Genomic DNA, 16,162 nt, shown 5'->3' on the forward strand with positions numbered 1-16,162 from the left:
TACATTTTTCTATATTTAGAGTTAGCTGCCATTCTTTACACCAATCACAAATCCTGTCCAAGTCATCTTCTATCCTCCTACAGTCACTCAACGACAACACTTTCCGGTACACCACAGCAACGTCAGCAAAAAGCCGCACATTGCTAACCACCTTATCCAAAAGATCATTTATGTAGATAGAAAACAACAGCAGACCGACCACACTTCCCTGGGGCACTCCAGATGATACCATCACCTCCGATGAACACTCACCATCGAGGGCAACGTACTGGGTTCTGTTACTTAAGAAGTCTTCGAGCCACTCATATATTTGGCAACCAATCCCATATGCTCGTACCTGAGTGAGGAGTCTGCAGTGGGGGCACCGAGTCAAACGCCTTCCGGAAGTCAAGGAATATGGCATCCGTCTGAAACCCTTCATCCACGGTTCGCAAGATATCATGTAAAAATAGGGCGAGTTGCGTTTCGCAGGAGCGATGCTTTCTAAAACCGTGCTGATGCATGGACTGCAACTTCTCTGTCTCAAGCAAATTCATTATATTCGAACTGAGAATATGTTCGAGAATCCTGCAACAAACCGATGTTAATGATATTCGCCGGAGTTTCCGTAAGCTACTTTCGTCGTCATGATTTGCCCACCGGTGTATTTCTGACCGGAGCGTGGACGTGACAGACACGACGCGGTGTGTGTTGCAGTGCCGCGCGTGCAGATCCTGGGCGGCCCCGAGCTGTACGTGAAGGCGGGCAGCACGGTGGCGCTGCGCTGCGAGATCTCGCGCGCCCTCGAGGAGCCGGCCTACATCCTGTGGTTCCACGAGTCGCGGCGCGTGCTCGCCTACCAGGACATGCACGTGGAGCGCGTCGCGGCCGACGCCACCGTCGGCTCGCTGCTCATCCGCCGCGCCACGCGCCGCCTGCACTCGGGCAACTACTCGTGCCGGCCCAGCAACCTCGACCCCGCCTTCGTCTTCCTGCACGTCCTCGATGGTGAGTTCACCACTCTCAACACGTACCGCAAACTGTGATCTACCAATGTGTTCACGAAACAGCTGGAACATCGTTATATTACGTGGTATCTGTAACGCGGCCTGCCACTTGACTGCCTTGTAGATCGAGGGCCGCGCAAACAGGGGTCGAACACCATTGGTGGAACAAAGAAATTCTAAGTGCACTTTATTACAATAAACAAGTTCGTTGACAATGTAAAAATTGACTTACATTTTCTCATTATGAGAATACTAAAGGGCGGACTACTTAATTGATAAACACCATTCTAAAGCCAAAATCTCACAAAATATATTCAATTTAAGACAAATCGCTTCAATAGCCTGAGATGTCATCTTCAAGTCTTTTTTGTGTTAAAATATGTACTCTACTGGAAATTAAAATTGCTACACCACGAAGATGACGAGCTAGAGACGCGAAATTTAACCGACAGGAAGAAGATGCGGTGATATGCACATGATCAGCTTTTCAGAGCATTCACACAAGGTTGGCGCCAGTGGCGACACCTACAACGTGCTGACATCAGGAAGTTTCCAATTAATTTCTCATACACAAATAGCAGTTGACCATCGTTGCCTGGTGAAACGTTGTTGTGATGCCTCGTGTAAGGAGGAGAAATGCGTACTATTACGTTTCCGACTTTGATAAAGGTCAGATTGTAGCCTATCGCGATTGCAGTTTATCGTATCACTACATTGCTGCTCGTGTTGGTCAAAATCCAATGACTGTTAACAGAATATGGAATCTGTGGGTTCAGGAGGCTAATACGGAACGCCGTGCTGGGTCCCAACGGCCTCGTTTTACTAGCAGTCGAGATGACAGGCATCTTATCCGCATGGCTGTAACGGATCGTGCAGCCACGTCTCGATCCCTGAGTCAACGGATGGGGACGTTTGCAAGACAACAACCATCTTCACGGACAGTTCGGCAACGTTCGCAGCAGCATGGACTATCAGCTCGGAGACCATGGCTGCGGGTACCCTTGCTTGACGCTGTATCACAGACAGGAGCGCCTACGATGATGTACTCAACGTCGAACCTGGGTACACGAATGGCAAAACGTAATTTTTTCGGATGTATCGAGGTTCTGTTTAGAGCATCATGATGGTCGCCTCCGTGTTTGGCGACATCGCTGTGAACGCACATTGGAAGCGTGTATTCGTCATCAACATACTGGCGTATCACCCAGCGTCATGGTATGGGGTGCCATTGGTTACACATCTCGGTCACGTCTTGTTCGCTTTGAACAGTGGACGTTACATTTCAGATGTGTTACGGCCCGTGGATCTACCCTTCATTCGATCCCTGCGAAATCCTACATTTCAGCAGGATAATGCAGGACCGCATGTTGCAGGTGCTGTAGCGGCCTTTCTGGATACAGAAAATGTTTGGCTGCTACCCTGGCCAGCACATTCTCCAGATCTCTCACCAATTGAAAACGTTTGGTCAATGGTGGCCGAGCAGCTGGCTTGTCACAATACACCAGTCACTTAATGAACCGTGGTATCGTGTTGAAGTTGCATGGGCAGCTGTACCTGTACACGCCATCCAAGCCCTGTCTGACTCATTGCCGAGGCGTATCAAGGCTGTTATTACGGCGAGAGGTGCTTGTTCTGGGTACTGATTTCTCAGGATCTATGCACCCAAATTGCGTGAAAATGTAATCACATGTCAGTTCTAGTATAATATATTTGTCCAATGAATACCCGTTTATCATCTGCATTTCTTCTTCGTGTAGCAGTTTTAATGGTCAGTAGTGTACATTTTAAGCTGATCTCATGCACAAGAGGTCACGTGGATATAACTTAGCCCATTATACACTGAAGAGCCAAAGAAACTGGTACACCTGTCTACCCCGCGAGCAAGCAGAAGTGCGCCACCCGACGTGGCATCGATTCGAATAATTCTGAAGCAGTGCTGGAAGGAACTGACACCATGAATACTGCAAGGCAGTCTATGAATCAGTATGAGGGTGATGGAATGGAGATCCCATCTCAGTAGCATATTACGAGGCATCCCTGATATGCTCAATAATGCTCATGTCTGAGGAGCTCGGTGGTCAGTGGATGTGTTTCAACTCAGAGGAGAATCTCAGAGAAGAGCCACTCTGTAGTAATTCTGGACGTGTGGGGTTTCGAATTGTCCTGCTGGAATTGCCAAATCCTTGGAATGCACAATGGACGTGAGTGGATGGAGGTGATCAGACAGGATGCTTACGTACATGTCACGTGTCAGACTCCTACCTAGACGTATCAGGCATCCCATGTTACTCCAGCTGCACATGCCCCACACCATTAAAGAGCCTCCACCAGCTTGAACAATCCCATGCTGACAGGCAGGGTCCTTGGATTCATGAGATTCTCCCCATACCCGTACGTACACGTCCATCCACTCGATACAATTTGAAAGAAGACTCGTCCGACCAGGGAACACGATTCCAGTCATAAACAGTCCCATGTCGGTGTTGACGGGCCTAGGCAAGGGTACACGAGTAGGGCTTCGGCTCCGAAAGCCCTTATCGATGATGTTTCGTTGAATGGTTCGCACACTGACACTTGTTGATGGCCCAGCATTGAAATCTGCAGCTATTTCCGGAAGGGTTGTAGTTCTCCCCCACTGAACAGTTTTCTTCGGTCGTTGTTGGTCTCATTCTTGCAGTATCTTTTTCCAGCCTCAGTGATGTCGGATTTTTGACCCTTTATGAATTCCTGGTCGTCCGCGAAAATCCCCACTTCATCGCTATCTCGGAGATGTGTGTCCCATTACTCCTGCGCCGACTATAGAATCACTTTCAGGCTCACTTAAATCTTGGTAACCTGCTATTATAGCAGCAGTAATCGATCTAACTGCTATGGTAGACACATCTCTTATATAGGCGTTACCGACCGCAGCGCCGTATTCTGCCTGTTTACATACGAGGGTCGGTCAAAAAGTAATGCCTCCCCTTTTTTTTCTACTTAAAGAAATTAAGTTAAGTGAAAAATTTGAATTTGGCGTCATTCCTCAAACCTTCTTCTGCAATCCACTGCAGTAGTAACTTTCTGTGTCAACAGGTGGCAGCACAGCAGAAGTTTGTAAGATGGCCGACATCGATGTTCGTTTGAGACAGCGTTGTGTGACTGAATTCTTGAATGCAGAAGGTGAAACGCCCATACGCATTCATGAAAGACTGAAGAAGGTGTATGGTGTTGTGACAGTGGATGTCAGCACTGTTAGACGATGGGTTCGTCGTTGTAAGGAAGCTGAAGGGCAAACACCGTTGACTGACGAAAAGCGGAGCGGCAGGCCGGTGAGTGCAGTGACTCCACACAACATTCAGCAAGTTGATGACATCATTCGTGGTGACCGTCGGGTGACTGCAGATGAAGTGTGTCGCATTATTTCTCTTAGTAAAGGCAGTGTGATCACGATTATTAAACAATTGGGGTACTCAAAAGTTTGTGCACGGTGGGTTCCAAGAATGTTAACCGATCAGAATAAAGAGGCAAGGAAAACAATAGCCTCCCAACACTTGCAGCGCTTCCGTTTGGAGGGAGATGAGTTTCTGAAAAAAATTGTGACCGGGGACGAAGCATGGGTGCATTTTTTTGAACCCGAATCAAAGAGGCAGTCAATGGAGTGGCGTCACACAAGCTCGCCGAGGAAGAAAAAATTCAAAACTGTGCGATCGGCAGGGAAAGTTATGGCAACAGTTTTCTGGGATACAGAGGGTGTGATTCTGGTTGATTTTTTGGAGCAGGGATGCACAATAAATTCTGTTCAATACGTCACAACCCTCAACAAACTTAAAGCACGTCTTCAGCGAGTTCGCCCAACAAAATCAATGGCAGATGTTCTTCTTTTGCATGACAATGCAAGACCACACACCAGTCGTCACACCTCTGACGAGATTGTCAAAATTGGATGGGAAGTTTTGCCTCATCCCCCATACAGCCCTGACCTGGCACCATCAGACTTCCATCTGTTCGGGCCACTAAAAGAAGCTCATCGCTGGATTCATTTTGAAGATGAGGAGGCCGTCAAAACATCCGTGCGTCAATGGCTTAGGAAGCAGAGCTGTGATTTTTACCGTGCTGGGATACATGCCCTTGTTCAAAGATGGACCAAAACTGTAGAGATGGGCGGAGATTACATTGAAAAATGACAAAATGATCCTCAATGTTGTGGTTTTCAACCTATGTAATTGCATTTAAATTTCCTGACAATTAAACGTAGAAAAAAAAATAGGAGGCATTACTTTTTGACTGACCCTCGTATATCTGTATTTGAATACACACGGTTAGACCAGTTTCTTTGGTGCTTCAGCGTAAATGTTATGTTATAAGACCAACATTTATAATGTGCTGAGTTTTATCCGCGACAAACTTTTATAATGTGCTGAATTTTATCCACTTGACATCCTGTGCACAAGGTCAGCGTAAAATGAACATGTTTTACTAGAAAAAAAAGTTTAAGACCTGATACTGAGTGTTGAAAAACATTGTCTCTATTTTGTTTGATATTGGCTTTTGAATGGTTTTCAGTAAAAATTAACAATGTAATAAAAACTTTCAGCTGCGGTTCAAAAGAATAAGTTTAAACTCCGATGCCACGGATTAATGGGGACGCGTCACCTGCTAGAATGGCCAAGGACCTCAGACGCCATTTCATTCTAAAACAGAGGTAAAACAATCTTGAAAGGCATACAGTAGCAACGGATGAAATTAATGCTTTACACACTGTAAATGATCGTAAGAGCCCTTCTTTAAAAAAATAAAATAAAAAAAAACTGATTTATGCTTGATTGCAATCAACCTCAAAAAGTTTTTGTACAACGTACAAACGTTCAAATGGCGAACACACATCATAACCAGTCACCAGCCAGCTAAGAAGGCGGATTACATGTGCACAAGGTTTAATAGCAACTGTATCAAAAAGTTCGGGAGCGGAGATACGCTCAAATAAGGGTTACTACGGTCGCTTCAAACTGCTCAAAAATTTTGACATCCATAGAATAAATTGTTAAAAGTGATATCAAACTGCAGAAATTTTATTGAACACAGGTGTTCCAGCTCTTGAAACAGAGGTCTCGGCCTGAATTTAGAACACAGTCCTATAGAGAGTAGTTCAACAAAAAACGTACCGGCCCCCAAGCAGCCATTAGTATAAAATCCATTTCAAACTCAAGTAGTTTCAATCAAGATAGATGCGCTCAGACTTGAGATAGAGGCCTCAGCCTGACTTACATCGAATCGAATCTCTGGAGATAAAACACAAGCACCCATTACAAAAAATGCTTTGAATTAAATAAGAATCGAGTTCTTTAACAAGAGGAACGAACCCATACCGCTTCCAAGGCAAGGCAGTAAACAAGAAACAGGATGCGCCCACTAGCTTCCTCGTATTAAGAATACTAGCAGCCTACAGCATCTTAGGTTACAGAGCCAAGAAAAGATGACTGCTCCTTGCAAATACGAAAAAGGAAACAGAATTCATTCATCCTATTTCACAAGCTACCCAGAGTAAATAGACCATATAGACGAAACATCATCCGGGAGTGCATCTCAGAATTCTTTTCTGAACCACAAACTTTAAAAAGGGAAAGATCTTAAAACAGATCGGAAACCAGAAATTCACTTTATGGGTGGCTGAGTTGCATGGCATAAAAATTTAACAATATAAAACATACTTTTACGGCCAAGGAAAGCAACGCGTGCAGCAGACCACATAGCACAGTCGGTCACCACAGAAGAGGCTGAAAGAATTGTCTGCACAGTAAGCTTTCTTGTCCCAAGACCACAACATACTACACAACGAAGTTAACCACCGGGAAAGTTCCAAAACGTGTTCTACCGTAATAAGAATCGGGAAGGCTGCTAGACAAGCTGACATCGGTGTGACAGCCGCCTTCCCCCAGTGTTAGGATTCCCTTTCTGTTAGCCGTTGTCTATAAGAAAACTGCTACGCCCATGTACGTCATCAGGAGGCCTGCTCCGCACAGCCGGCCCCACTCTGATCCGTCCAAATCAAAACGTCCAAGACGCCCTACGTGCACCAGGAAGGATTTCGGAGACGAACCAGACCCAGAATAAGAGTCCACCCGAACCAAACACCGAGTGAAACACAGACCACACTCCCGCCTCTGCTCCTCGTCGCACTTCAGTGTCCAACCTCCGACATTCAAGACAGCGAGCTCCCTTCCAGCACGGTATATTATGCCGCAAACCACGCCCTCTGGCCAGAGATAATACTTTTGAGAGCGTGAGACAACCAATAGACTCGCGACACATCTCAATATCCTTGTAATATATATAAATATATAAATATGTAAATGACCTAGTAGATAGTGTCGGGAGTTCCATGCGGCTTTTCGTGGATGATGCTGTAGTATACAGAGAAGTTGCAGCATAAGAAAATTACAGCGAAATGCAGGAAGATCTGCAGCGGATAGGCACTTGGTGCAGCGAGTGCCAGCTGACCCTTAACGCAGACAAATGCAATGTATTGCGAATGCACAGAAAGAAGGATCCTTTACTGTATGATTATATGGTAGCGTTACAAACACTCATAGCAGTTACTTCTGTAAAATATCTCGAAGTATGCGTACGGAACCATTTGAAGTGGAATGGTCATCTACAACTAACTGTTGGTAAGGCAGGTGCCAAGCTGAGATTCATTGGGAGAGTCCTTAGAAAATGCAGTCCATCGACAAAAGAGATGGATCACAAAACACTCTTTCGACCTATACATGAGTATTGCTCATCAGTGTGGAATCCGTACCAGGTCGGGTTGACAGAGGAGATAGAGAAGATCCAAAGAAGAGCGGCGCGTTTCGTCACAGGGTTATTTGGTAAGCGTGATGGCGTTACGGAGATGCTTAGCAAACTAAAGTGGCAGACTCTGCAAGAGAGGCGCTCTGCATCGCGGTGTAGCTTGCTGTCCAGGTTTCGAGAGGTTGAGGTTTTGGATGAGGTATCGAATATATTGCTTCCCCCTACTTACACCTCCCGAGGAGATCACGAATATAAAATTAGAGAGATTCGAGCGCGCACGGAGGTTTTCCGGCAGTCGTTATTCCCGTGAACCATACGCGACTGGAACAGGAAAGGGAGGTAATGACAGTGGCACGTAAAGTTCCCACCGGCACACACCTTTGGGTGGCTTGCGGAGTATAAAAGTAGTTGTAGATGTAGATAATTTTGCAAACGGCATGTAAATTTAAGGACTCCTATCCACAAATAACCATTTCGTACTGAAGTTACCGTCAGGTTTCTGTCTGCGTTCGCACTTCATGTGCCCGTGAAACAAGTCAGTCAGACACATTTTGGGTACTTGCTACGTAGATTTTCTAGTGGAACATTAATCTCCTCAGCAGACCGTTATCGTCTAGAGAGAGAATGGGCCACTTGTTCATTTATAGATACACTTCCTTCCCCAGTCCCGGTGGTTTATTTCAGCGATGAGTGAAGATCTGTGCATTTCGAATGTAGATGTTTACGCGGGTGACTAGAGTAGAATGCATCTTGTAGATCGCTGGCCAACCTAACTTTGTGAGGAGGTTCAACAAGTAACGAAGGTTGAGAGATATGCCGAGGGCATTCGTCAGTGCAGATCTTGATCGTGCTATAGTTCGTCAGCCTGCCATAGTTCGTCAGATCTTGGTCGTGCTGTAGTTCGTCACACTGCCGTAGTTGGTCAGACATGAGAATATACAGCAGGCATGTGTAGGACAGGAATTACCTGAAGAATGAGGGGAAGAGGAGTTGCTGAAATAGCGTTTCGTAAACGACTAAATCCGAATCCAAATCCTCAGTATATACCGTTGATTTGACTTGAAATCTTTAGATTACACACGTTACACACTATCGTTACACCCATCATGACCACGATGGCCAGTAGCATATTCGAGCAGGAAAATACACTGTTCCACACAAGAGTTCACACCACAAACGTCATGAATATTGCGCGGGTCCTTCAACGCCCTGGACATTCCAGGAATGAGGGGGGATGATTCAAAATTTCCATACCAAGCCTCCAGCCAGCAACTGACGCAACAGCGGCAAGAAATTCCTCAAGATGGTATCTGCAGCCTGCTTACTTCCATTTCACAAGGAATACAAGAGTTTATTCGCACCTTGGGGAATTACACCTCATACTAAAGTTGATTCCATTTACCACTCGTTATTTAATGAAGATCTCCACAAAGAAAGTAGATGAATATTTGACTGTGGCTAGATGGTGTAATACTTTCACTTTCCGTTGTCACGTCCAGTGAGCGGTCTACACGCTCAATGACACTGGAGACGAGAAGGTCCATCCAGTCAGCTAACATGGAGAAGGCTAACTGGAAGTATGAAGGAAATAATCGAACGAAGACAAGGCCTGAATAACTAAAATCTTTAATCGGTCGTCTGAGCACGAATTAGGTAATGATTTGAATGAAAGTACACTCTTCCTGATTGCAAAATCTAATGGAAGGGGGTCTTCGGCTAAGTATGAGTGGGAGCAGAGCCTAACCGAATTCTACAAACCCAGACCCCAGGTCCCAGGCCCGACCAACACAGACGTCCCTCCTGCAACGCTGTCTGTACTGAACTCTGGTGTGCGCTACGCCGCTCGCGCCTTTTACTTGTGCCGTTGGCTGCGTCGCCCCTTCCACGTTGGCGCTTCCGACCACGAGCCTTTGGGGCCTCGTATGTGACCATAAATGGTCCCTACCAACGGGCTTGCCGATCCCCACGGCTTCTCCACATGAGCTCACGTGATTCCTCGTGAGTCCCCGTTACACTGCCGACCAATACCAGCCACCGCACTTCCTGTGTCGTCGCATTTGTACATCGAGGACCTTCTACAAAAACTTACTTTTTTCTAAGTATGCAACACTTCCCCATCCCCCCCCCCCCCACCCTTAAGGAGAAGTTTGTAGCCGCTGTCCTCAATGGGTAAAATACACATTTGCTTTACAATAATGTTCAAAAGACACACACAATTGCTTTAGAACTGTCCACGACAGAAGTACAAATAAAGTACTATAAACCCTTAACAGAAATATTTACATTTTTACATTTCACACTTAATATCATTGTCACATATCCTAATACCTGGAAAAAAAATGTCGTGTGCCGATGGCCTCCCGTCGGGTAGATCGTTCGCCGGGTGCAAGTCTTTCGATTTGACGCCACTTCGGCGACTTGCGCAGCGATGGAGATGAAATGATGATGATGAGGACAACACAACGCCCAGTCCCTGAGCGGAGAAAAACTTCGACCCAGCCGGGAATCGAACCCGGGCCCTTAGGATTGACAATCCGTCGCGCTGACCACCCAGCTACTGGGGGCGGACCTAATACATGCAATAATGGTATATTTTTCAACATGAGAAATTTAGTACATATATATATATATATATATATTACAGTCAACAAAGAATGAAACTTGGTACACTGATGTACGTTTCAGAATTTGAAAGAGAAAACACTTTAAACTAGTTTTTCACACTTACTATCAGTGTTACCATTCGTCAACAATTGTCCACGATTCTCTTAACACTTAGATGAACAGCACTTCTAACATCACTTCTAATATGTCTTACAGGCACTAGAGATTTGTCAAAAATTATCTCTTTACTGTCTCTAGATGTGCTTCGTGTGAGACGGTATCTGACTATATCCCTCTCTGTGCACTGCATTACGATTGCGTTTTTAACACATGTTTCTGCAGCAATCGTTACCCATTGTTTTGCACACAAATTGAAAATAGTCTCGGCAAAAGTTTCAATATCTGCACAGGCAACATAATATTGCTGCAGTTACTAACTATACCCCATGAAACTCCAGAAAGAGAAAAGACTTAACGAGAAGTGACTGAAGGCACTTCTCTCCCGGTATTCAGTCTCACTTTGTAGCTCATCCTACTTATGTCCTGTAGCTGTTAGGTCATCTATCTCCTTAATTGGAGATTCTATTGGCAGTTCGAACTTAAGTTTACTCACATTCTTCTTATGATTATTCGCTACGCAGCAACCTCTTCTTGCGCTTAAGTTCGGCACAATACCACTACTGATGACTTTTGTTCATGTTATATGTTTATACTGTATTACCAATCTGAGCCGTATACTTACGACATTCACCTAAAAGTTTTAAATTCCTCGTATCTCGGAGCATTACATCTGTGGGATTACCGTCATGATAGATGACGGTAATGGTTTCGTCTACTGGGGTAATAAACAGCTATTCGTTATCACGTAACGGTGTCCAATGACTTTCTCTTAATTCAGTTAGATTCTGCATGTAATCTGCATTCCATGTGTGAATATTTCTTCACTTTTGACTACGGAGCTTACCGATTGATTAAAACAAGTCAATGTTACCTTGACTATTGTCACTTGCTCCTTTGAACGCCAGAGTAGCAGTCTGTGTTCCCGTTCTAAGACATCTATCTTCGCCTTGAATTACGTGGCCTCATCTTCGTGTGGTGTTCTGAACATAACGTTACTAACCTTGCCCACAAAGTTCGAGATTCCTCGTTTCGTTAAATGGGATTCATATTGTGCTAGCGCCGAGACAAACCTAGTGCCTTTTTATTTTTCCTGCGTGCCATTTTAAGACAATTTTCGCACTGTTCCACTCATATTCAATAATGCCAACAATGCGCTCAAATTTGTGTCTCACATCCATTAAATTAAGATAACTCCCGATTTTCCACGGTACGAGTCGCCACGGATTTCCATTTGAAGCACTGTCATAGTTAACACAAATGTGCAGGGTTATTACAAATGATTGAAGCGATTTCACAGCTCTACAATAACTTTATTATTTGAGATATTTTCACAATGCTTTGCACACACATACAAAAACTCAAAAAGTTTTTTTAGGCATTCACAAATGTTCGATATGTGCCCCTTTAGTGATTCGGCAGACATCATGCCGATAATCAAGTTCCCCCCACACTCGGCGCAGCATGTCCCCATCAATGAGTTCGAAAACATCGTTGATGCGAGCTCGCAGTTCTGGCACGTTTCTTGGTAGAGGAGGTTTAAACACTGAATCTTTCACATAACACCACAGAAGGAAATCGCATGGGGTTAAGTCGGGAGAGCGTGGAGGCCATGACATGAATTGCTGATCATGATCTCCACCACGACCGATCCATCGGTTTAAACACTGAATCTTTCACATAACCCCACAGAAAGAAATCACATGGGGTTAAGTCGGGGGAGCGTGGAGGCCATGACATGAATTGCTGATCATGATCTCCACCACGACCGATCCATCGGTTTTCCAATCTCCTGTTTAAGAAATGCCGAACATCATGATCGAAGTGCTGTGGAGCACCATCCTGTTGAAAGATGAAGTCGGCGCTGTCGGTCTCCAGTTGTGGCATGAGCCAATTTTCCAGCATGTCCAGATACACGTGTCCTGTAACGTTGTTTTTTTTTTTTTTCGCAGAAGAAAAAGGGGCCGTAAACTTTAAACCGTGAGATTGCACAAAACACGTTATCTTTTGGTGAATTGAGAATTGGCTGTACGAATGCGTGAGGATTCTCTACCGCCCAGATTCGCACATTGTGTCTGTTCACTTCACCATTAAGAAAAAATGTTGCTTCATCAATGAAAACAAGTTTCGCATTGAACGCATCCTCTTCCATGAGCTGTTGCAACCGCGCCGAAAATTCAAAGCGTTTGACTTTGTCATCGGGTGTCAGGGCTTGTAGCAATTATAAACGGTAAGGCTCCTGCTTTAGCCTTTTTCGTAAGATTTTCCAAACCGTCGGTTGTGGTACGTTTCGCTCACTGCTTGCTTTATTCGTCGACTTCCGCGGGCTACGCGTGAAACTTGCCCGCACGCGTTCAACCGTTTCTTCGCTCACTGCAGGCCGACCCGTTGATTTCCCCTTACAGAGGCATCCAGAAGCTTTAAACTGCGCATACCATCGCCGAATGGAGTTAGCAGTTGGTGGACCTTTGTTGAACTTCGTCCTGAAGTGTCGTTGCACTGTTTTTACTGACTGATGTGAGTGCATTTCAAGCACGACATACGCTTTCTCGGCTCCTGTCGCCATTTTGTCTCACTGCGCTCTCGAGCGCTCTGGCGGCAGAAACCTGAAGTGCGGCTTCAGCCGAACAAAACTTCATGAGTTTTTCTCCGTAACTGTAGTGTGTCGTGACCATATGTCAATGAATGGAGCTACAGTGAATTTATGAAATCGCTTCAATCATTTGTAATAGCCCTGTATTTGAAATGTAAATTTTTCGATTTCACCCATCCTCTACCTTACCGCCACAACATTGGCGAACGTCGTACATGGATGATGTGGCACAGGCAAATTCGTTGTTGATATAAGACATCCCAAGTTCCATAATGATTGAAGGTGGATATGTCAAACAAAACTTGTACTTTGGCTTCCAAGATCAACTGACCTCAATCAATTCGACTTTTTGTGCACTGGTTCATCTCAAAAGTCAAACGCACAGCACTCACGATAATATGGGCGTAGAACTGGAGCAGCAAATCAGACAGCAATATCAATACTTACTAGGTCATCCGGGAATATATAAAAAATCTCCTAGTCCACTGCAGAGACAAATGCAGTATTGCTTCGAAATGTGAAGACGACATATAGAACACATCTCTTAACAAGTACGGGATTGCAGTAATTTCTATCGGTATTGCATTTCTTATTGAGTTAATTCTAGGGCAGATCTGGTCCAAATAGATGGAAAATTACCGAAAAATTTAGATTTCAAATGAGTTTGTACTAACTAGTACAATATCTCACAGTGCATCCTGTAACCACACATTCACAATGATCTCGCATACGGCTTATTTGCTGCCCCATTTTACTGCAATGTTTCTAAATCTGCTATTATCACTGTACACGTTCACCAGCCTTATTTTCCCCTACTAATTAATTACCACTTCAAACATAAATTCTGTGTCTGGCATCTCTGTCAGCAAGCCGCCCCAAATGGCCGCTTTTATTAACTGGTCCTCAAACCTGCCCTATTGATCAGTTAAAACGTTTCTCTTGTCTCGAAAAGTGTCGTAAAGCCTTTCTACAGTCATGCGTAAAGTCTGCTAGATTTCGAGAAACTCGCCTGTTAGTTTATTTCCGTTAAACTGGTGTTCCTACGCCTTTTTTCTCCTATTAAGGTGAACGCTTTTCTCCAGCAGAAACCAACACGGAAACGACCACGGGGCATGTAAACGGTGTACATCCGATCGGGAGACGTACGAATTAAATGTACACATAGGCTGATTCAGCTGCCCCAACGGATGTCGTTTTATGGAACCTGCACTGTTGTATCTGGCTTTCAAAGATCACGAGCGGTGATTTTCACATTCTCTCGCTCGCTACGTGCATACTATTAGTCGTACAGAAAAGTGAACAGGGTATTTTTGTCGGTAATTTGATGTAGTTAAAATTTTTGTACTGGGAGACGTTTTCGTTGGAGGCCATGGTTTTCAATAGCGACTTTCAAACGCACCTTCAACCCCACACTCATTCCTCACCAATCACGATTTCTGGTTTGTTGATCATGGCACTTTCCTATCACTGTACAACAATCTCCGAGTACTATTCCCGTTATTCGACCTTCTTTGCTCTCTTATGATTGGAATGTTATGCCACCAATACAGTCGTCTATTTCCTAAACGTTACTCAAAACCAATTACGTTAAAATTCAATCCAGTACTAACAGTTACATCCATAGTAGTTGCGGAGTAAGAAGGCCTGATGAATACGATGACCAAAATTTAACTGTAGGGAAAAGGAGACGTTGAATAACTAGTTCATAAATGTATAGAAAGTCATGAATATGTATCTTGAAGTTAATATAACTAGCGAAGTTCACATAAGATGTGTGAAATAAGGAAAACAGGTTTTTACTGCCTGACCGCGAAAGCATAAAACTGCTTATTGCCTGTAAACATTATTCGTATCTGTAGAGCAAATGATCTGTAACTTTAAGAATAGATTGTCTATAGGTCATTGTTAACGAAGAACTAAACACGTGTAGCACAATAAATGATCACCTGTAGGTTGCAGATGGTTTAGTACCTGCAATAATACACGGTAAACTATCTGGCAATGTGACTAACCACTTAGAAAGGGAAATGCTTCACTACTTAGAATTATAGATGCCTAATAACCTGCTGCCATATATGAATAACTCACAAAAAGCTGAAAAAAAGTTTAAAAATTTACTACCTGTAACAAATGTACCTAAGCTTAGGTTAAAATAGCAGTCCAAATTGTAATAACATTTGTTTATTATGACCGGCTTCGGCTTACGTTAAACCCATCCTCAGAGCTCTGGGCCTCCTGTGGCTGGTGTTGGCGGCACCTTGGTTGTTCACCTGATAGCACGATCGTACACTGACAATTTATTTAGTTCTAGACTGTTGTTTTAACCTATGTGTAGCACCAGATCGCTGCACTCCATGGAAAAAGGTGTCTAAATCTACGCAAATATACCAATAATGAAAGGTGGGCTGACTGATGCTGTGAGCAGACTGTAAGTAGCTGACTAACAGCAACTAAGTGCAGCAGTGTATGGGCAAGCTACAGTATGTAAAATACTTGTAGTAAAATTTACTGGTTATAAATAGGAAATCAGTGATTATCTGCGTACAGCCTCTACTCAGGATTATCAGACTAGCATACTGATCGCATCCCACTGACTGTAGTTTACTGCACTACTGGCCATTAAAATTGCTACACCAAGAAGAAATGCAGATGATAAACGGGTTTTCATTGGACAAATATACTAGAACTGATATGTGATTACCGGGTGATCAAGAAGCCAGTATAAATTGGAAAACTGAATAAATTACGGAATAATGCAGATAGAGAGGTACAAATTGACACACATGCTTGGAATGACATGGGGTTTTATTAGAACCATAAAAATTCAAAAGTTCAAAAAATGTCCGACAGATGGCGCTTCATCTGATCAGAATAGTAATAATTAGAATCAGAAAGTAAGACAAAGCAAAGATGATGTTCTTTAAAGGAAATGCTCAATATGTCCACTATCATTCCTCAAAAATAGCTGTAGTCGAGGAATAATGTTGTGAATAGCACTGTAAACCATGTCTGGAGTTATGGTGAGGCATTGGCGTCGGATGTTGTCTTTCAGCATCCCTAGAGATGTCGGTCGATCACGATACACTTGCGA

The 16,162-nt window shown here is 44.1% G+C and overlaps 1 protein-coding gene across 1 annotated transcript in view; it reads left to right on the forward strand.

Moving 5' to 3' along the window:
• LOC126419317 (junctional adhesion molecule B-like) overlaps positions 1 to 16,162 on the forward strand; it is a 715,524-nt gene that overhangs the window by 673,892 nt on the left and 25,470 nt on the right. Inside the window, exon 5 of the mRNA XM_050086497.1 lies at positions 697 to 987. Within this exon, the coding sequence (XP_049942454.1) occupies positions 697 to 987 (291 nt within the window). The remainder of the gene's footprint in view (positions 1 to 696; positions 988 to 16,162) is intronic.

Source organism: Schistocerca serialis, chromosome 9, assembly GCF_023864345.2.
Source record: "Schistocerca serialis cubense isolate TAMUIC-IGC-003099 chromosome 9, iqSchSeri2.2, whole genome shotgun sequence".
Classification (NCBI taxonomy): domain Eukaryota; kingdom Metazoa; phylum Arthropoda; class Insecta; order Orthoptera; family Acrididae; genus Schistocerca; species Schistocerca serialis.